This window comes from Colletotrichum gloeosporioides (genome assembly GCF_011800055.1).
Source record: "Colletotrichum gloeosporioides strain Lc1 chromosome Unknown consensus_84, whole genome shotgun sequence".
Taxonomy (NCBI): domain Eukaryota; kingdom Fungi; phylum Ascomycota; class Sordariomycetes; order Glomerellales; family Glomerellaceae; genus Colletotrichum; species Colletotrichum gloeosporioides.
Genome location: NW_025544729.1, coordinates 51,000 through 71,838, shown reverse-complemented (window position 1 = coordinate 71,838; position 20,839 = coordinate 51,000). Strand labels below are relative to the sequence as shown.

General features: G+C 54.4%; 2 protein-coding genes and 1 pseudogene across 3 annotated transcripts; 2 read left to right on the top strand and 1 right to left on the bottom strand.

Annotated features, from left to right (window-relative positions):
* Window positions 1-1,022: 1,022 nt before the first annotated feature.
* On the top strand, window positions 1,023-5,706 carry GCG54_00002100 (Allantoicase; the record flags this gene model as incomplete). The annotated part of the gene is made up of 6 exons (XM_045402197.1): window positions 1,023-1,116; window positions 1,197-2,144; window positions 3,056-3,217; window positions 3,339-3,715; window positions 3,765-4,163; window positions 4,216-5,706. The coding sequence occupies 6 exons, from the start codon at window positions 1,023-1,025 to the stop codon at window positions 5,704-5,706; spliced, it is 3,471 nt and encodes a 1,156-aa protein (XP_045258559.1).
* A 4,110-nt stretch (window positions 5,707-9,816) lies between these two features.
* On the top strand, window positions 9,817-12,851 carry GCG54_00002099 (TBC domain-containing protein; the record flags this gene model as incomplete). The annotated part of the gene is made up of 3 exons (XM_045402196.1): window positions 9,817-11,303; window positions 11,367-12,447; window positions 12,501-12,851. The coding sequence occupies 3 exons, from the start codon at window positions 9,817-9,819 to the stop codon at window positions 12,849-12,851; spliced, it is 2,919 nt and encodes a 972-aa protein (XP_045258558.1).
* Window positions 12,852-18,595: 5,744 nt separating this feature from the next.
* Window positions 18,596-20,102, bottom strand: GCG54_00002098 (annotated as a pseudogene). The gene is made up of 2 exons: window positions 19,017-20,102; window positions 18,596-18,948 (listed from the first exon to the last, which is right to left on the bottom strand). Coding segments are annotated over exons 1-2 (1,439 nt in total).
* Window positions 20,103-20,839: the final 737 nt, after the last annotated feature.

Sequence of the window (20,839 nt, the reverse complement as noted above, 5' to 3'; positions counted from 1 at the left end):
GCGATGCCTCTGGTGGATCTTACCAAACCATAAGGTGATTGATTCACCTTATGAAGACTGCCTCTAGAAACTATAAGGTGATGCATTCACCTGAGAGAAGTCGGGGACGTCGTTATCCTAAGCGCTGCGACATCGCAACCCCCACGGCGGTCGACTTACGAAACTATAAGGTGATTCAATCACCTGATGAAGTGTGCTGCTTCGAAACCATAAGGTGAAGCAATCACCTTATGAGGAAGAATTCTGCTCAGCCCTTATCAGATCGGGAGGCAGCAGGGTCATCGATGTGTGTCGTATCGTCGAGAGTTTGATGATGCATTTTGCAAGAGAAGCATCAATGATGGCTGAAGGCAAACGTACTTTGGTAGATGCTTAGTACCCTTTGAGGCCAGAAACTCAATCAACAGGCAGGAAAGACGGAGTTTCTTCCGAACGACTTCACGGGCGACGCTCCTCTCCCCCCTCGGTGCTGGCTGGAGTTCCATCAAACTTAGACGCGCACCCCGCCGACCGAACAGCGGGGACAGTACGGGTACCTAAGGTAATTAACACTTTCGTGTGCAGTGGCATGCGGGGAAGCGCCGCAGATTGGCCACGGCCCAGTGTTAGCTAATTCGCTCGAATCATTACGTCTTTGCTTATCGCCCGCGTCTGGCCGCCGGCGCGACACTCCAAGGCTCAATGTGGCCGTTGACTGTGGCCGCCCGACGTCGGAATTGGCCGCCTGGGAGCCCGGGAAGTGGAAGGGGAAGGGGAAAAGGGTCCAGCGGGAGGCACTACGAGGACAAAGCCATCACTCTTCCGAGGCTCTTTCCACCCTTCTTCCCATTGTTCAGAGGGCATTTGCACTTTTCAATTCTTTATAAATAATCCGCGGCTCCCTCGCACCGTTCAGCCCTTCTCATCTGTAAGCCACAGTCCCGAATAGTTTGCTGCAGGTGAATACACAACGCAACTCTCATCAGCTGAATTCAACCCCTCACTTGACCCCTCCATATCCCACCCCACCGTCAACCTTCACAATGGCAAGCGAACAGGAGTACACTCTTGAGCAGGTCAAGACGACCAGGATCGCGTCGGATGATATCGACAAGACCTTTCGCTCTAGCAGTATCGGTAAGTTTTCATCCGCTTTTACTCTCTCGAGACTCACTTGAGATAGGGGCTTGGGCTGAGACTGACTTGTTTCGACATAGATCTCATCTCTGCGGCCCTCGGCGGAAAGATCCTGGCTTTCTCAGACGAATGGTTTGCGGAGGCTACCAACCTGTTGACGCCCACTCCTCCCATCAGGCAGCCTGGCAAGATGGTTTACACTGGCGCTTGGTACGATGGCTGGGAGACCAGACGACACAACACAGAGCCGTTTGACTGGGTTATTGTCCGTCTCGGCGTTGCTTCTGGAACCGTTGAGGGTGTTGAAGTTGACACTGCTTTCTTCTCTGGCAACCATGCTCCCTCAATCTCGGTAGAGGGCTGTTTCAATCTCAACGACGACGAGGTCGTCTCATGGAAGGGCGGCAGAGGACAGTGGGATACGATTCTCGGCAACGAGGAGTGCGGCCCCTCTCGGCGCTTCGGTTGGAGGTTGGCCGAGCCCAAGCAGAAGCAGTACACTCACGTACGCCTGAACATGTACCCCGACGGTGGTATCGCTAGATTCCGCCTCTTCGGCCACGCTGTGCCTGTCTTCCCCGAGGATAAGGAGGCCATCTTCGACCTGGCCGCGGCGCAGAATGGCGGTGTTGCCATCTCGTGCAGCGACCAGCACTTTGGCACCAAGGATAACCTCCTGCTGCCGGGCCGCGGCAAAGATATGGGTGACGGATGGGAGACGGCTAGATCACGCACCAAAGGTCACGTAGACTGGACGATTGTTCGCCTTGGCGCACCAGGATACATTCAGAACGTCGTCGTGGACACGGCACACTTCCGTGGTAACTTCCCACAGAAGGTCAAGATCGATGCTCTTGAATGGAAGGAGAGCGGCGAGCCCGGAGCGGACGCCGCCGGATGGACTGAGATTGTGGCCCCGAGCAAGTGCGGGCCGGATCAGGAGCATGACTTCCAGAGCGACATCAAAGACAAGGTTGCGTCTCACGTGAAGATCACCATCATCCCGGATGGAGGAGTTAAGAGACTTCGTATCTTTGGCAAGAGAGCATGAGCGTTGGGTTATTGGGATGGCATAGGTAGGCAGGGCCGTGTATGAAGAAGCCATCGATAGGCTCGGCATCCCGCTGGAACAAGGGAGCGTAGAATTGGGAAAACAAAGGGGCAAAAGTTCGAAATTACAATCAGCGGCCTATAAAGACGACAACGATTCCAGGGAGGCACCTTGCTTCATGTCCTCTGACTGACTGGTTGGGCTCCTCCGTGATATGATATGCCTGGCACCTACCCACCTATCTCACTGAGCACTTTCAGGGGCTCGGCGGGGTAGCTCAATGCTCAGATGAGGCACGGTCCGCAGTTGGGTACTTCTTCCCCAAAGTGCAGGGGCACAGGGGCTTGATGCCCACCAGCTACAAGCCCTGGAGCGTGCCTAGCGGACTGGTGCTGCGCTGTGGGCAATTTATTAGTGACATCAGCAAGCTGGTCGCCGGGCAGGGCCTGACCGAACAGACCCGACGACGTGACGGGACGTTCATCTCCACTGCCTGAATTGGGTCCGTTGCGGGACTCTCAGGCCAGCACGTACCTTACCTATGCGCACACACCGGGCGGCGGGCAAGACACATAACCTGGACAGCAACCAGCAGGACAACCTCATCACACGACGCCGAGCCCGCGGCCCTTTTTCGCATCCCGCGCTGCCGACTTGAACACATCAACAACCTGCATCGACATACGGCATTCCCCACCAACGAAGGTCCAACAACGACGACAACTCCGCTTCCATCCTTCGTCTTGCTACTACGGATGCATGCTCACCCATAGCAAGCTTGCCTCTGAGACGAAACTTCCCGTAAAACATTTCCACTTCGCACCGAATCGAATCGCGCATCGCATAAACCGATACCCCCGTCCGACTAATGCCTACCGGGCCTCTCAGCTGCCCCTCCTTCCACCATGGACTTCGGGGACGTTAACGGTGGACTTGGCGACGAACAGAAGCCTCGCCCTCTACCCTCAGACTTGCCCAAGTCCCTAGACGATCGCAGCCATCGTCCACGCGAGCTGGTACCGGAGACGGAAATGTATGATGGTTGGCAGGGTAAGTCGCCCTTTTCCCTCCCCCTCCCCCTCCCCCTCCCCTTGCCCCTCCATCCGCGAGAGACCCTCGCCCGCAATTCTTGACATGTTGAGATGACGCATGGCTAACACTTAACTCCCAGGACAATCGCAGTTTCTGACCACGCCCGTACTTGCAAAGCCCCTCAACTTTGGCAATCTGAGCTTAGACGACTCTACGTACGATGAAGATATTACTACAGGCCCCAAGAATAGCGACGCACGTCTGATGGAGATGCTCGCCGCCCAAGCCGCCCACCGGGTCGGCCCGGGTTTCGATGACGAGAATACGATACTGGCCGACGAGAAGCTTCCCGAAGATGAGAAGAAGGACTTGTTGCAAAAGGCACTCAACATGGCTGCGAGCAACGGCGACACCGAGAGGATTGGCAGCATACTCAGCGGGAAAGCCAAAGAATACGTCGACGTCAATGCGCCCGACGAAGACGGAACCCCTCCGCTCATATACGCGAGCTGCTTCGTGGGTCAAAAGTAACCAGCCAAATCTCGCATCTGCTGATTGATGACAGGGCCACGAAAGTGTCGTCAAGGCGCTTATCGACGCTGGCGCTGACGTCGACAAACAAGACCGGAATCAATGGAGCGCGCTTATGTGGGCGATGACGAACCGGCACAAGAGCATCGCCAAAATCCTCCTCGACAACGGGGCATCGGCCGAGCAAAAGACCTCGTCTGGCCGGACGGCCTTCGACTTCGTGCCACCGGACAGTGACATGTCCTTCTATCTGCACGACAGTGGCTACAACATAGGCAATGCGGGAACGGATGACTTCTACAACCCTGGCTTTTCGCAAGACCGTTTTGAAGAGGAAATGGCCGAAAACGAGCTGCGCAGACGAATGATGATGGACAGTGCACGCGATCTCGAAGTTGACTTGGGTAACGTTGGCATGGATGATCAGCCAGAAGTAAGTTCTAATCAGCCACTTGCTTTCCCAACCATGGTACTCACGCAATAAGGCTACCGATGAGTTCGAAGAGGAGCAGCCTGAATTTGATTGGTCTCGCTGTCTGCATGATCAAATGTTTGTGTTCCAAGAACACGAACTTGACCGCATTCTAGACATTGTCATTACCAATATGACACCTCAAAGATCTCCCGCACAGAAGCCGGTGCCTGCGAACATGATCTTCCTTAGTGCGAGATACGCGCACTACCACTCTAGCCCCGACTTGTTGGCTAAGCTGATGATATCAGCCATGGACAAGATCAATGATGTCGTTGAGCAGTATCAATGGGATATGACGATCTTGGCTTTCTGGATTTCTAATGCCACCCTACTGCTTCATTATCTCAAGAAAGACGCTGGACTTGTGGAGGCTACGGTTCAGTTCCAGGCTCAACTTTCAGAGCTCATTAATGAGATTTTCATCCTCATTGTCAGGGATGCGGAAAGGCGACTAGACAAGGTTCTCGACGCTGCGATGCTCGACCATGAGACCATTCCCGGATTCGAGGACATTGCCTTCCAAAACGAATGGAGAATTTTCAAGCGCAAGGCGCAAGTCAAGGAAGAACCCTTAGAAAAGCGCTTCCGGCCACCGTCCCCGAAGCAAAGGGCGAAGCCTGCTCCGCGCAACGTCACCTCCCTGCTGTCGTCCACTTTGTTTGTGCTGGATCTCTACGACATCCACTCAGTTATCACAGCGCAGATCGTCTCACAGTTGCTATACTGGCTTGGAGCAGAGCTTTTCAACCGCATCATGTCTAACAGAAAGTACCTTGCGCGGACGAAAGCGATGCAAATTCGAATGAACGTCTCAACGCTGGAGGATTGGGCTAGAACCAACAACCGACAACCCGAGCACTACGAGGGAGGCGAGACGAAGTCCTCTGGCGAAACGACGGTGGACGCGGCGAGGCGGCATCTTGCGCCCGTCATTCAGCTTCTGCAATGGCTGCAGTGCTTTTCTTCGCTCGGTGCCGACGACCTCGAGGCCCTCGTGGGCACCCTGCAACAGCTCAAGCGGCTAAGCCCACAACAGCTGATCCACGCAGCGCAACATTACAGGCCCGAAGTCGGCGAGAAGGGACTACCGAAGAGTGCCCTCAAGTATCTCAACGCGATTCAAGCAGAGCATGTGCGCAGAAAGGAAGACCGCAAGAGCGCCCCCTCAACGCCGGTCAAGGTGAAAGATGCCAATGGTGGTAGTGCGGACAACACCGCTGGTAAGGCAAATAAGGGCCCAGGTGGAAATGAGAGTGAAGAGGAAGACGAGGATGTGCCGGAGAATCTCCTCATGGATCCGGCCTTGATGCTACCATTCACGCTGCCATCCGTAACGGACATGCTAGTCTCGTATGGGGCAGGCTTCGGAGGTGTCAACAGGGAGCGGGCGCGCAAATACATTCCTTCCGTTCCGCCCGAGTTCCTTTCGAAACTTGAGGCTAGCGGCGCACGGAAGGGACCAATGTTCAGTGAAAAGGATTGGGAGAATGAGGAGGTTTGAAGAAGCCGCTCGATGCTAATTACCCTCGAGACGGAAGGTCTGGTTTTTTTTTTGCGGCATTTGTGTGCAAGTGATTGGTGGCGACATGAAGCCGCGCCTAGTGGAAACCAGGAAACCACGCAATTGGAGACGTTTCGGGTGGCGCTGCAAATTTTGTGCGACAGGCGGTGCGATGTATGGGAAACCGCCAACCAGCATAGCGATTGATTCAACGACACGCAGAGACGGGTCACATAGCGCGTCTGCAAGGGGCAAACAGGCATTTCATTGAGAAATTACTCCTTGAGCATGGGACGGCACCAAAGGGTTGCATTTCTCTCCTCCTTTGTATTGGACGGAAGATGACGAAAGCGGCAAAGGTAACCAGCGGTGCGAAGGGAGAATTGTGGATGAACGTATAAACTCAAAGTGGAAGCTGAGCAAAACGGAATAGCCTGCCTGGGCTGCCCACGATGAAAGAGGGGGACGGGTTCGCTCTATACCAAGGCCATTGAGCTATTTTGTTTCGTTTTCTCCAAGTTGTTAATGCTCGCGACGTAGTTGACTCACCTCGGGATGTGGTTCCCATGTGGTTCCTGTAGCCCCAGAACGCCCCGTTTGTTCCGTAACGGTTCGACCGCCCTCTGGGGCCGTGGAAGACGTTGGTGCGTTCTTTTCAACTTCTTTTTCGGCTCTTCCCCCCGGGTTTGTGCGAGAACCACCACATTGAGTTGCGGTAGCAGTCACGCAAGGCAACGAATGGCCCGGAGTTTGCCAAGTCGGCTGCTGGTGTGACAAATTCGTGATGGCCAAGTACCTAGTCCTCATCTATCCTGCTAATGCCTCCAAGGCCTGTTATTGGAATCTCTCGGACTGAAAACCTCCCTAGCATAGGCCCTGAGAGTCTTAGGGCACATTCCTGTGTGGGACGACCCGAGAACGTGGGAGACGAGGATGGGTGGAGAGGACCCTGGAAGGATGGTCCAGCCTGCAAACAGCCAGCCGAACCCGTTGCGGCCCTAGAAAGGTCGGAAAGACCCCGATCCAAACCCCAAAAAGCTTTGGCCTCCTGCCACGCCAGAGTCTTGCACCAGTGGTCTCAAGAAGTGTGCACACTGTCACAAGCATATGGTGCAAATGCCAGACCACGACTGCCAGCTGTTTGGGCCATCTGTGGCTCCGGGGACACGCAGGAAGCATCCGTGTTTGCTCTAATCTACTGTTATTCAAACCTATAGCCATGGTTGGTTGGTTGGTTGTTTGTTTGTAGGGCGCTTAAGAGGAAGAAGAAGGGGGGGAAAGTCTGCAGTCGCCGTTCCTGGTATTTTTGCGCCGTATCTCTGGCTTCTGTGCTTGGCGGGATATAAGTTTACTAATAGAAAGGCGGAGAGGAAAGAAACGAGTGTTAGTAGTTAGATGGGAGGGGAGAGTGGCATAAGGACAAGGAGATGAGCAAAGCAGAGGTCTGTGATTGAAAGTGGTTGAAGTTGCTGAATGCATTAGGGAAATGGCTGTCTTTCTACTCCAACCGAGCAAGTTCGAATTGCACACGAACTGCTGGCGCGAAAAATTAACGATGTTACCTGGGGGTGGTTCGATATGACCGGCAAAGGGCTGGACCCGGTGCTAGCGTCCCAGCAAGAACCTCCATGACAGGGCATCGCGCAAGCATATGCTTGATGGCAAGAGCTTTGGTATGGGCACGTAAACCCTGCCCTGGGAAGCCTCCCGTTCGGGAGAAACTAGCTTCCGCTCACCATCCCGAACAGGCGGTAAAGACATGTGAGTCAATAGAGGGCCAATATTATAAGCTGAACGAGACAAATCTCAAATGGCATTCAGATCAGAGGTAGCAGAAGGTTTGGCGCCGATCGTAAGGGTCCCGTTATTCTGCAAACCGCGTGTGGTTTGGGTGACGAGGACATATCTGACGGCCCCCGGACTGGGTTCGCATTCTTTTGGAAATTTGGACAAGAACGGACGGGAGGGCAGGGCCACAAGAGCGTTTGCAAACCGAGCGACAGCCAATTAACGGGTGATGCGTGGGACGACGGTTGCTGGCATGTCGTGATTAGATTGAAGGGTTTGGCGCCAGGGAAGGGGAGCTGTGCTATGTACGAAGAGCAGCAGGCTACAACCGCAGAGATAGGTAGATCCAGGATTCGGCGGTCGTTCTGAAGAGACATGTGTAACGATAATTTCGCGGCTGCGTCGGGCGGCCGTTGCTGTGTAAGGCGGATGGAGCAGATTGAGGCCGGGCTGGGGTAGATTATGGATAGGCGGCCGCAACGGCGGGTTAGCGAGAGAGGAGGTTGAACATGACCAGCGTCGGGGCGCAATTATGGCGTACGCTCGCGTATCGCGTCCGGAGGCGTTGTCGCGGTGAATTCGGCGGTCATGAAGATGTTGCGGAGGCCGATATGCAGACAGGTGGGCTTTGTGCGTTGAATGACCCCGAGTAGCGGTATCGGTTGCAGGGTGACCTTCACCGACTTAATGCGTAGCGATGACGACGAGGGACTGGAGAGGGTCTTTTCTGGTCGGCTGCCATAGAGAAGCCCTGCTTCGGGTACTGATGCATGGCCAGATGGCGGGAGACGGGCCGGGGTTCAAGCCAATGAGCCTATCAGAAAGCGTTCGAGGTGCGTGGCATGGCATGGGAACGATTGAAGATGTGGCTGGTCGTGGGTGGATTGATTGTCGCTGCTTTGCGTATGGGGGCTCGCTCCCATCATGTAGCTGTCCGTCACCCAGGCCTGGCCGGTCTGTCTGCCCTTTTCTTTCTGATGCGCGCCTCTTCTCTCTTTCTCAATCTCCTGTGCCTCACTACGTTGCGTTGCGTTAGTGGGATGGATGACACGGGAAGACGGACAGGGACAGGACAGTGGAGGCTCGTTCAGAGGACGACAACACCCACTCCCGTCGACCACTGGACATTGCCAATCAGAAAACCAGTGGTAGGGCACGATTCCCGGGATAAGCCAATGGGAACGGGCCGGATCGTGGATCTCTAGCCAATCTGGGAAGTTGGCTGCAGCATGACAGGGTTCCCCCGACCGCCTCTGATGATGATGCCCTTGTTCGTCCATGATTTGCTGTGCGTGCGAGAGCAACAGGTGTGTGAGTGCGTGCAGATTGTGGTGCCGGGCTGTTGCGGCTGTTGCTTCCACCGCTTCCTGCTCTGCAACATACCTTACCAAGGTAGAACTGATGTGGACATTTTGGACAGGGCTGGGCCGCCTCGAAATCCATCAGTCTTGGGAGCAAAACACAAGAAATACCCAACTTCGAGCTTCCAGTCTACCCTCGTGTCTTTCCTGACCTTTTCTCCGCCTCCCCCCCGAAGCAATTGCATGTCCTTCTTTGCGCCAGCCAAGGTAGTGAGTGTTTCGAGTATCACCACCAAGCCAATGCCAACACTCTTGGGCCTCACCAAGTTCACCGCGCAAGGTACCCACCTACTTCATCACACCTTCCCGCCCGGTGTTATTTTCCCGTCCTTCCTACCCATTCCCCTCTGCCTCCATGCAGTCAATTAACCAACTCCAGACCACGGTCCCGACTCTTTTTGATCCTCCCGCCGTTTGACTCTGTCGTGCCTGCACAATCTTGCAGCCACTTACACACATCACCGCCTGCTCCACGGCTGCTCTTTCGCTTTGAACGACGCCATCTAGCGCCTCGCTGCCATATCACGACCCTTGCTCGGTGTCTTCTAGGTCACGACCTTTCTCTCTTCCTTTCCGTCCCTCTTGGATCGTCGTCCGAATAGCTCTCGCATCTCAGCATCTCATCCATCCCTCCGAGGACTCTCTGTTCCCACACTTGGCTAGCGCCACTGTCTAGCCTCGAGCGCTCGAAATTGGCACACCTGAATCCAACGCTCAACGGCTCATCGAGCCCTGGACGGCGAGCCACTTACCTCCACTTACGCCGTCACAACATCCGCCTTGGCCGCCCGTCCAGTCCATCTCTGGACCTGCTGTGCTCCCACCGGCGTACCACCGACCGCTGAGGGAGCTCCAATCCCACGCCGGTACCCAAGACCCCGGCTCCGTTTGCGAGCGAGCACGGGCGGATCGTCTCCATCTAGCCACTCGCGCCCGGCCGGAGCACCCTGAGTACTACGCCATGGCCCTCCAAAAGTCCACAAGCGTGCGCCTGAAAGCCCGGCCTACGCTCGTTCCCTTCAAGGACGATACTAGCCTCATCGCCGTCCGCTACGAAAAGACGGTCCAGGCAGAGCCTCCTATTCCTATTCTTACGCGCCTCCCCCGGAGGTCTCTATCCATCTCGACGCGTCGAACTTGCCGTTCTGCAACTTCGTCTCTTCCTAGTCCGCCCATCAGTCCCGTCGTCGTCACTCCCCCTCCAGCAATCGAACAGCACCCTGCCTTTCGTCCCCGTGTGCCCGCTGCCGACAACGATTGGAAGAGAGATTCCGGCCTTGCACCCACTGCTTCGTCTGGGGCCACAATCGTCGAGGAGTGCGAGGACCAAGATCACGCGTACGACAAAATCGACGCCTTGATCGTGGCTGGCCACGTTGTGCAACGACAAAAGCTCGTAACACCCTCCATCTGCGACAGCGAATCCCTTTATTCCACCGAGGATCCTTCGGTAGCCAAACGGCCTTCAGCTGGCCGATGCATGCGGACAGCTGCGCAAATGTCCATCGCCATGGACCATTATCATCTTGCGCAACTCCAAATCGCCGAACGTAGGTTGTCTGGCAGCTTTAGCAGCACCTTGTCGGTAGAGTCTCTGGTTGAGTTGCGGGATAAGAGTCCGGCCGACCTATCACCTGCCACGCAGCCAATGATCGCCCCGGCGCGGGGCTCCTCTTTTACAGCCTCCGATAAGTCGCCTAATCTCTCCCCTGTCAACATCCCAGACGACTTCAACCTCCTGAGCAAGGATGCCATCGACTTCTCCCCCATTTCAATCTCCATCCCCACCGTCAGTCTGCTTGACGATGATTTCCTGACGACCCTCTCCTTCTCCAATCGTGGCAGTATTATGTTTGGCGGTCGCCGTGCTTTCCCCGCACAAACAACCGACGGAACAATGGAAGCCAAGTCGCAAACGGATGATGTCCACGCGCCGGCTCCTGCATCACCCCCGACTCCTGCATCTGAGCCTGCGCCTCCTATCCTCCACATTAAATACGAGGAACCACTCCAGAGCGCTGCCGCCAGCATGAAGGAGCCCTCCACGAACGAGGCTGCTTCCAACGAACCCATACCAAATGGAGTTCCTTCGAGCGAGGCCCCAATGATGGAGCCTACCGAGCCCAACGCACACAGTGCACCCGAACTCAACGCGGCGGAAGTCACTGATGCCAGCGCTGCTGAGACGATGACTGGGACGACGATCGAGGCGACTACCGCAGACCCAAGCACTGCACAGACAACCGTGGATTCGACATCGCAAGCCGCGATGAAAACACCAAGTATCCGCGTCCTCTCCGCTGACGTGGAGTTGGAATCTCGAAAGGTGAGATCGCTCTATGCATCTGGCGATAGCATCAATTGGGAAGACGGCGGACGACCGTCGGATGTGGGCGAGCAGTTGGATGTAAGCCCCGAAAATCCGACGGACGAGACCGAGAACGATCCGTATGGTTTCCTTTTTCCACATCAGTGTTGACAACAATGTGCTAACTTTCGTTTTCCTCCTAGGGTCGCCGAGCTGCAACCTCCCGCCTGGGGTACTCCAAGATCTGGAAGTTCATATTCCCAACGTCCCGAAACAAGAAGCGAATATGAGGTGGCAGGTGGTTTCGAAGATTGGGAGGATCTCAACGGCTATGACGTCGACCGGTACGGTTTCATCAACCCACGCAAATCCGAGGCGAGAGTGGGCATCCCCACCGACCTTAAATCATCGCAGCACGCGCCTAAGAAGAAGAACATCTTGAAGCGAGATCCGTTTGGGTTGGGTTTGCCACTTAGGGGGCCGAACAGGAAGGTGTCCGCAAGGTCACTTAACACCCAAACCTCCAAGGCGTCAGTTGCATCTCGTCGGTCAACTCGTTCAGCAATTAGGCATGCGGGTAATTTACTCCCCCACAATCGTGACCGACGGTGGATGGACGAGGCTGGAGGCATGCTCTCGCTCTCCTTGGGAGACGAAGAAAACATTGAAAAGATATCCGAGGCCATCAAGAGAAAAGAATGGGAGAGATCCGAGAAATGGCGGAAGATGGCCAAGGTCATTAAGAAAGGGAAGGATGGTGAGGGCATGGAATTTGATTTTGACGTCAAAAACCAAAAACTCATCGACAGGACCTGGAAGGGTATTCCTGATCGATGGAGAGCCTCTGCGTGGTTTTCTTTCATGGCATCGGCAGCAAGAGCCCATAGAGACTCGCCGTCAGAAGACTCGATCATCACCGACTTCCACCGACTTCAGTGCCGTGGCTCTCCAGACGACGTACAGATTGATCTGGACGTGCCTCGCACCATCAGTCGGCATGTCATGTTCCGGAAGCGCTACACTGGGGGGCAACGACTTCTCTTTCGAGTTTTGCATGCCTTGTCACTCTACTTTCCAAACACCGGCTATGTTCAAGGCATGGCCTCGCTGGCGGCAACCTTGCTCTGCTACTTCGATGAGGAGAAGTGTTTCGTCATGTTGGTCCGTATGTGGCAGTTGAGAGGACTGGAAAAATTATACAGTCCTGGCTTTGACGGGTTAATGGCAGCGTTGAGCGACCTGCAGACTAAGTGGCTGAGCGGCAAGGACGTCGCCAAGAAGCTAGTAAGACATCATCATTCCTCTTCGCCATGTGACTCGGCGCTAATCTGGAACAGACGGAGCTCTGCATCGATCCTACAGCTTACGGTACTCGATGGTACTTGACACTTTTCAATCTGTCCATACCGTTTGCTGCCCAGCTTCGTGTATGGGACGTATTTCTGCTTCTCGGCGAGAACCCTGATACATCAGCCACGAAGGTTCCCGATTCGCCAGTCACCATGACCGGCATCGATGTTCTTCATGCTACCAGCGCAGCTCTGATACACGCGCTACGAGAAGTCCTTCTGGACTCAGATTTTGAGAACGCCATGAAGGCGTTGACATCATGGATTCCCGTCAAGGACGAGGATCTGTTGATGAAGGTGACGCGGGCGGAGTGGAAGCGCCAGAAGAAGAGACCCTAGAGTGGCCTTTCTCTGGCACACAAGCTTGGAAGCCAGGCTACGATATGCTGACGTATTGTTATGTCTTTTGATTCGCGTTTATGGATGTTCTTGCAAGGCGTTCACGGAGCTGGTCAGGATGACCTCGACGCATTTCGTCGACAAATACCCCGGGATTCAGACGTTAGACTCTTCAGACACGGAGGATCTCATTTGTTAGTGAGACGAAAGGACTATGCGGGAAGAGAATGGAAGCGATTGCTCTTAAAAGTGATGCAGGAGGCCATGGAACACAGGACGAATTTTTCATATACCCTTATGAGATAGTATACTTTGGGGTGACGTCTGCCCGGAGTATCAACAACAATGTATAATGTATTACTCGCCGTACCAATGTTTGCAATGTCCCCTGCTATGCCGGGCCCTCGCCCTCGTGATAAGAGTGCTAAGCGCATCATTTTGTCCCCCCCAAAGCTCGGTGGAACGCGGCCATGTTCCGCGTAGAGGTTAGCACGATTTATTCTGCTCGCTCCATTCTGCCCGTCTCCAGCTGCGGCGAGTCAAGCAGCCACCCGACCTCCGAAGCCTGGACGATCCACGACCAGGGGCTCATACTGCCATATCTACTGCCCCCGTTTCCACCAGCAGTTTCTCCTTCATCATGTTGTATCCTGGTCGTTCGTCTAACGGGAAATCTGGAATGGCGTGTCAAAGGCAGTCCCGGGTTGAAGAGAGCTTATCTTGGGAGGTGTCGATCTACATATGCCACTGTGGATTTATCGTACGAGTTGGCGGTTGATCTCTATCTCCCCGGAGTTTTGATTTCAATTTCTACCCAGAAATAGAAATACGGGCAGCAAGGAACCTTCTATATTGTTCTGCGGGGTGTTGCAGCCCGCAGTGATTATGTTCCGAACTCCGTGCCTGCGCGCCCCGTCTCCGGCGGAGAGGCTCACGTGAATCATTCCTTCCCTCCCTCCGCCCCCGGTTGGGGAATTGAGTTGATTTAGGCTGAGCGATATGATCTGGCCTTTTTCTGGATTTGTCTCAATGAGGAAAGGAGTGCGGTTCGAAGACACGGAGGGCTTATATCCACTCATATGCCGTTTGGCTCATTGCCATCCTCACAGGACGTCTCAACTTAATGACGACTCAAATATAGTTCCGACAGTACACCCCTTCATGCCAGGATGTACTGTATTGTAGGAGTCTGCCATGATCATATTTGATGTCGAACAACATTGGACTCAGTAGCATTCCAATTAGAAACGTCTGCTCAACCAGCTTCCCTTTCTTTGCGAGCCTCGCACTGGATGGAATCAACAATCACGATCAAAAATATGCCATGGCTCAATCTAGGAATACAGCAAGCCATCAAATGCTGTACACGGCTGCTGGGCCGGGCAATGTAAGGCCAGCCGCCACAACTGAACTCAGCGACGAGTTCGTGACATTTCGGCAAGGCGACGTATGTGAGCGGCGTGGCAAGCCGATAGAGAACATTTGCATTTCAGCGCCGGATTTGCTCCCGCCCTTAAGTCACAGTTCACATCTTTGCCGATATCCTGTAAATACCTGCCTCCATAAGGATACTGCAAGCCAGTCTTCTAATCCACAGTTCGCGAGCCGCCAGTCTGATCGTCGTGAACACTGGATACTCTAAACATCTATCTATCTAGGTAAGGATGTAACATAAGATTAATATTTAGATGTTTCTAAATTAAAACTTATGATAATAATAATACATATAGGATAACCCTAAATTAATAAAATAAGATAATAGCTGCCTTTAGAATTATAAATCAAAGTCTATCTTATAAATCAGGTCTTTATTTATCCTAGATTTAGTCTCTTTAGCTTTAGTGAAAGGGAAAGGGAAGAGGAATTCATACTTGGATACCCAGACAAGTCATAGATAACATTATGTTCACACTAACATACCTAATATCGAACATCTTTCTCTTATAATTCACCTCAGACGGTGTCTGTAGTACACCACATAGGTCGGCGTGTAACACGCGTTGGCAAATACCCCGCGTGATCTCGAAAACATCACCCCTTGACTTTTCCGGCCTATTACTAGCAGGTCACTGGTCACGACCATAAATACGGTTGAATCGTTTAATCTTTTGACATTATGGGCGAAGATGAGCATTTCATCCAGAACATCCGCACAAGCTGCAATAACAGACGAAGACATGCTTCAAAAGCGCTTGGGGGAGAGCGGCGTGGCGGAATCCGGCGTCCTATCTCTTCTTGACCTCTTGTCGTCGGCCGCATTGCCACTGTTGGAACCGCTGTCGTTTTCTGCGCACCCCGCCTCTGACACGTGGCTTGTTCACGAGGCATTGACCGATGAACTTTACAGTGCCGTCCCGTCAGCGTATTTAGTCACTATTATCATGTCAATGCTATCAATTGAATGTCACATCTCATGCCGAGCTCCAATTGCCCTAATCGAGACACCCTAACCAAGGTCAGCATGGGAGTTGACCTATCCGGAGCCCCAATTGAGAACACACCCGGCAGACATCGACTGTCTCAGCTTTCAGAACCCCGAGCTATCTGCAAGACCCGGAGGACCATGCGCGTCCGGAGGTGACGGTGACATGGGCTTGCCCAACCATGTGCCGCCAGTCGTAAGCTATATCCAACATGCCGGGTGCTTAGGCCGTCGCCAACCAACCCTCCTTGTCATCACCGACCGGCATGAGCTCCCTTGGTCGGAGGTTTCTCAACCGGGACGCGGCTTGCAGTCCCCGAGGACGAGATCGTGTGGGAGGAATGTGGGACATGTCAGTATTGGCCCTTTTCAATCTCGGCCTCGCTAACATTCCATGTCAAAAGCAATGGACAATCCCAATCGAGCACTCGGTTGTAAGACGATGTGAAAGAGTGGCGCATTGCATCAAAGTACGCTCCAAGAGACCCATTGCGGAGGTGAAGCGATACACACATACAAAGTCCTTTGGGGGGGACGGGCGGGAATGAATAAGTGGCCATTCCCACGATGCCGGAAGTGCGCCACAAATATAAGCTCGCCTGGGCAACGCTAGACATTGTGCATAGATTCAAGCCCGGTCAGCCGCATCATCGTCAGCCGGGTAAAATCCTTCCATCTCGGGACCGAGATGGAAGGATTGAGCCTCTTTGACAGCAAGCCACAAGCCTAGCAGGGACGGTCGCTGGCGGGTTGAAGACTAGGAAACGGCGCGCCGCAATAGGGTACAGGAGCGAACTTTGCCGATACGGTGCAGTCGGTCATTCAGCAATTGCTTCCCGGAAAGGGAATGGCCACGGTGGGTGTGCGCTATCCGACGAGGATCATTGCCACAGGGGATGCAGATGCAGACACGTTGGCAGCATGACATGGAAATCTTTGTTGGATGGGAGAGGATGGAGAAGAGGAGGAAGGTCATGACACCAAAGGCTTACACCGTTACACGCCACTTAAGCGCCTCGTGCACAGACGCCCCAAGCGCACAGCCATCCTACCTTACCTACCTACCACCTTACCTTGCCCGGGTAGTAAGGTACTACTGCCCAAGGTAAGGTAGGTAGGTGCTCCTGGCTCCCACTCCAGAAGTAACACATGTACTGAAATGAAATTGAAGCTTGCCAGCCCTCTCAACTGCCAACTTCCAACCCTGCGAATACCCATTTTCGTGGATTATCGTCCGGGCTTCCCCTATCCCATCTTCGGGTCAGGTCCCTCAAGTTCAGTAGAGGTATTCGCACTTACAGTCGACCTTCAACCCCCGCCCCCCACGTCCATGGCTTCCCTTCCCCTTAGCTTCGGTCTCAGCTTGGAGAGAGGGTCCGTCCCAGCGTATTCGTCCGTCTGGCCAAGGCCACAATTCCCCTTTTCCTGCTCCCTTCGCTTCGCCCTCGTGCCGTCCCTGTCTGCCAGCCCTATATCCGAATGACTGTTAAGACATGCCCAGCCGCAATGGGTAAATCATTTGATTATCGGGTCGTCCACGAATACTACGGATACGTCCCTCCTCTTCATTTCGAGGTCGCACAAGCAGGTTAGAATCAATGGAGTTGGGAGAATGAGAGAATTCCTCATAATAAATACGGCTGTGTCAGGGTCGGCGGCTTGGCGTTGGCCGCTGCTGCTGCAGACAGCAAGACCTGCCATGTTTCGAACTGAGTCAACCAAGGTTACTGACTGGTAAATACCACTAACCACTGTCGACACCAACACCTTGCTTATTCCTGGTCTACCTAAGGAACCTACGGATGGTGACAAAGGAAGGCGCACTGTCCCCAGCCTGGTCCGCGCTATCTGCATCGCATCAACCAACCTTCCGAGCAAGGCACTTTGTGCTCCATCGGGGCAGCTTTTCGCGAAGAAGGAAGGGACGTCAACGTCCGGGCGCTGGGCAACGGGCGGGCGGGCGGCGGCGGCGCGGCGGAGGCGGACGGACAGCCGGTTCCACAAGACCCCTTCCACCGCGCCATCACCGAGGCTGACTTTTTCCTGTTCCAATCTCCCCGCCGAGCTTATTTGAGCCAACTACACCGTCACTTCTCAATCTGGCCGACGCATCTAGCCCAAATCGGCCAAGAACGCTGGACCGTCAGCCAAGTCCGAACATGAGGTACTTTCTCTCCCGCTTCTAGCAAGGGTTTCCCCCCCCCCCCCCCCCCCCCCCCCCCCCCCCNGGCTTCCCCCCCCCCCCCCCCCCCCCTTCTTTTTTTTCTTTCTCGCTATCGGGGGTGTGGAGGAGGGCCGAGGGGCAATTCCACGTCGCTAATTACCCAAGTTCCTGGGCCGTTCGCTCCCAAATACCTGTCCCCTCACAGCGCGATAATCAAACAAGCGAGATAAGGTATCAATACGTCCAGGGGTTGAAACGCGTCTGTCCGTCTGCAAAATGCGTCTTGTCTTGTTTTTTTTTCTGCAGGGTATCATGATACATGTAAGATTGCCCCAAAAAAAGCCGGCCCTAATTGGAAAGAACCAGAAGAAGATGAAAATTTGTCCAAACAACTCCAACCTGAATCTCGATGGGCTCGCACCAAAACCTCCAGGTGAGCCCTTACCCGGCAAGTCCTTTTTGGCCAGCCCGTGATGAATGAAGAAGAAAAGAAGAAAATAAGAACCACCTCCGATTGCTATAGATACACCCAAACATAATGCCTTGTTGACAATGCACATCAATACACCAGGTGCGAAATGAAGTGAAGCGAAGTAGAAAACCCGATGAAGAGAAGAGCGCTCATGGGCTCGTCGAAGGGACAATGCCGCCCGCTGGAAGAATCGAAATAAAGTTGCCGTGACCCGTGCGTGCCTTGTAGAGAAGAAGAAAAATGTGCGCCTCCAGTTCCAGATCCGCTGGAATGGCGGCAGGTGAATCCAGAGGTAGTCCAAGTCTCTGAGAAAATCCAAGTGTAGGACAAAATTCGAACGCGTCGACAGCAACTCTCTCCGCAACCCCAGCCCGGTCAAGAGCCGCGGAGAGATTCGCGACGTAGGGAGAAGAGGAAAAAAATAAGTAAAAAAAATAAAATTGGCGAGTTGAATTCATAGAAGCGAAAGTTCGGAGAAAAATGTCGTACTCATGCATCTCGTTTCGCGAAATTCCGCCGTGGTGTATGGCTGAAACAAGTCGTAAAATTGGCCGAGACCAGACGTCGCTGTCGCTCTTGTCATGTGGCTCCTGATCCTGCGGCTCCACGTGTCCGCACCCCAATGTTGCCGCTGCGTATTTTCTGGTCATCGATATACCTTTCAGCAGGTCGATTTGTAGCGGATTTCATGGCTCCTCGGAGAGTAAAGATGAGACCGAATGTCCGCCAATAGTTCTCGCTGGCTGTTGCTGTTGAGAGGATGTCGAATCGGTAATGCCCTGGTCTGGCCCGGTGCCGGAGCCGACAACCTGCGGAGACATGCCTCGAGGGGTTCCAAAACTCTCTCCCCGGCCTCGACCCCCCGGCCGATAAAATGAAAGATCACTGCGTTGTCGAGAATGTCCTCGTCTTCGTCCCGGCGGGGGATTTCCAAGCGTCGATCCACCGTGAAAAGGAGGCGACCTCAGGCGTTGTTGACTAGGAGGTGGAGCGGCTGGTTGCGGGCCAGTGGCCTTGCGCTTGTTCCTAGGAGACTCCCCTAATGGCCACACCAGCCGAGGTTAGCCTAGAGCGACTCTCGCTTTCTCTTGGTCTTGCTGGACGCACCGGAGGGTGTCGCAGGCTGTGTAGAGCCTCCTCCGGCTTGAGATGTGGGCGGATGCCAATGGTGGAAGTAAATGGACGGGCTGGGCTGGGCCTCTTGCTGAGCTGCCGCAGACTGGGCTGTTGAGTGAGCCTGGTGACTCTGCATTGTCGACGAGCCGTGCGAGCCGGATTGCGGCACGTTTGTGTTCAGGCTTGGCAAGTTCGATGATCCGAGAGGCCGAGAAATCGAGCCAGTAGAGGACAGCGTCGTGGCCCTACCTCTCGTTCCTGGAGAGCCTGGGTATGCCGTGAACCCATGCGGCCCGGGGGCCGAGCTTGGAGTCGAGGGAACACCAGGGTACTGCCCGTACGGCTGTGACTGAGAATCACGGCGATGATCAGGCGACAGAGGCCCTTGCGAAGGAAGCAATTGGTGATGCTGAGGCTGACCATGAGGGTTCAGGAACTGTTGCGCCCATTCCAAAGCCGCCGGAGGCAAAACACCACCCCCCATGCCGGCGAAGACCAGCGGTACGATGGGCGGAGGAATTCCGCCGCTCAGAGAGGTCCGCAGCATGTCGGCCTCGATGCGTCGCTGCTCGAGGCGCAAAGATTCCTGTCTGGTCTTCTCCTCCTCCTGTCTTCTCCGCTCCTCCTCAGTCTTGGCGGCCAACCAACTTCTCATGGAATCCTCGGCACCCTGCCACTGAGGCGGAGGGCCCGGCAACTGGCCCATTGCATGACTGTGAGTTGACGGAGGCTGGCTGATGGGCTGAGGCGCCGGGGGTGGCGGGGGAGGAGGAGCAGCAGTCGAGTGAGGCGGTTGAGGGGGCAGAGTCATGGCCGCCNTGGCGGGGGAGGAGGAGCAGCAGTCGAGTGAGGCGGTTGAGGGGGCAGAGTCATGGCCGCCGGAGGAGGCAGGCCACGATGATGCGTCGACATGGGCTGACCAGGTGGACTGTGACTGCGGGGAATAGAGGGAAGCAGCTTGTGAGAAGGGTGATCTTGGTAAGACAGTGGAGGTGAAGGTCGGGAAGTCGAAGGCGGAGTTGGTAGGTCATGGACGGACTTGTAGCCGTAGTGAGTTGGCTGCTTAACAGTGAGCATGGTCATGTAATACTCATTCGTCCCGGGTGACTATGAGCTGTTGAAGAGAAATGCCGGCAACATGGGAAGGCCAATGTTGATCGTGGAGGAGCAAGGTGGTGGTTGGGTTGTTGTCGTCGTTGGTGATTTTGTGGTGTTTGCCAGCCAAGGGAAAGGAAAAAAAGAGACAAAGGGGACAGGTAATGAAGGTCGAGAAGTAAACAAAAAAAGTTGCTGTCACTGGCTGGCCAGACAGACGGATGGAAGGAAGAGAGATTTTTGAAGATAGAAGGAGGTGAGGTAGATGAGGTGAGGTAGGTAAGGAAGATAAATCGAGATATGGGGGTGCAGGTGGTGGAAATAACCTTTTTACAGGTGCAAGCTGGAGGGCGACCCAGGATGGGAAAGTGAGGTGGGCTAAGGAATGGGACGGTAACGGTACGCTGAGGTGTGAGCGTACAGGAGCGTCGCAGCAGCGAACGGAGGCAAGGTGAAGGTACCTCAGATGTACTAGCGTCGGGTGCCTCAAAGAGACATGTACGTCCGGAGGATGGTACCTACCTAGGTAACTACAAGGTGATGTGGCCACCGTCCCTTTTAGCTGAGGTAGGCAACTACCTTAGGTCCAAGTAGCTAGCTCAGCTTAGCTTAGCTACTTCCAGCTCCAAGCCGGGTCTCTTCGGCCTTTTGGGTCTTCTAACTAGGCCTCTGGACCTTCGATCTTGAGTCTTGCGTCTTGAAGTAGGAGTCCAGCGGCA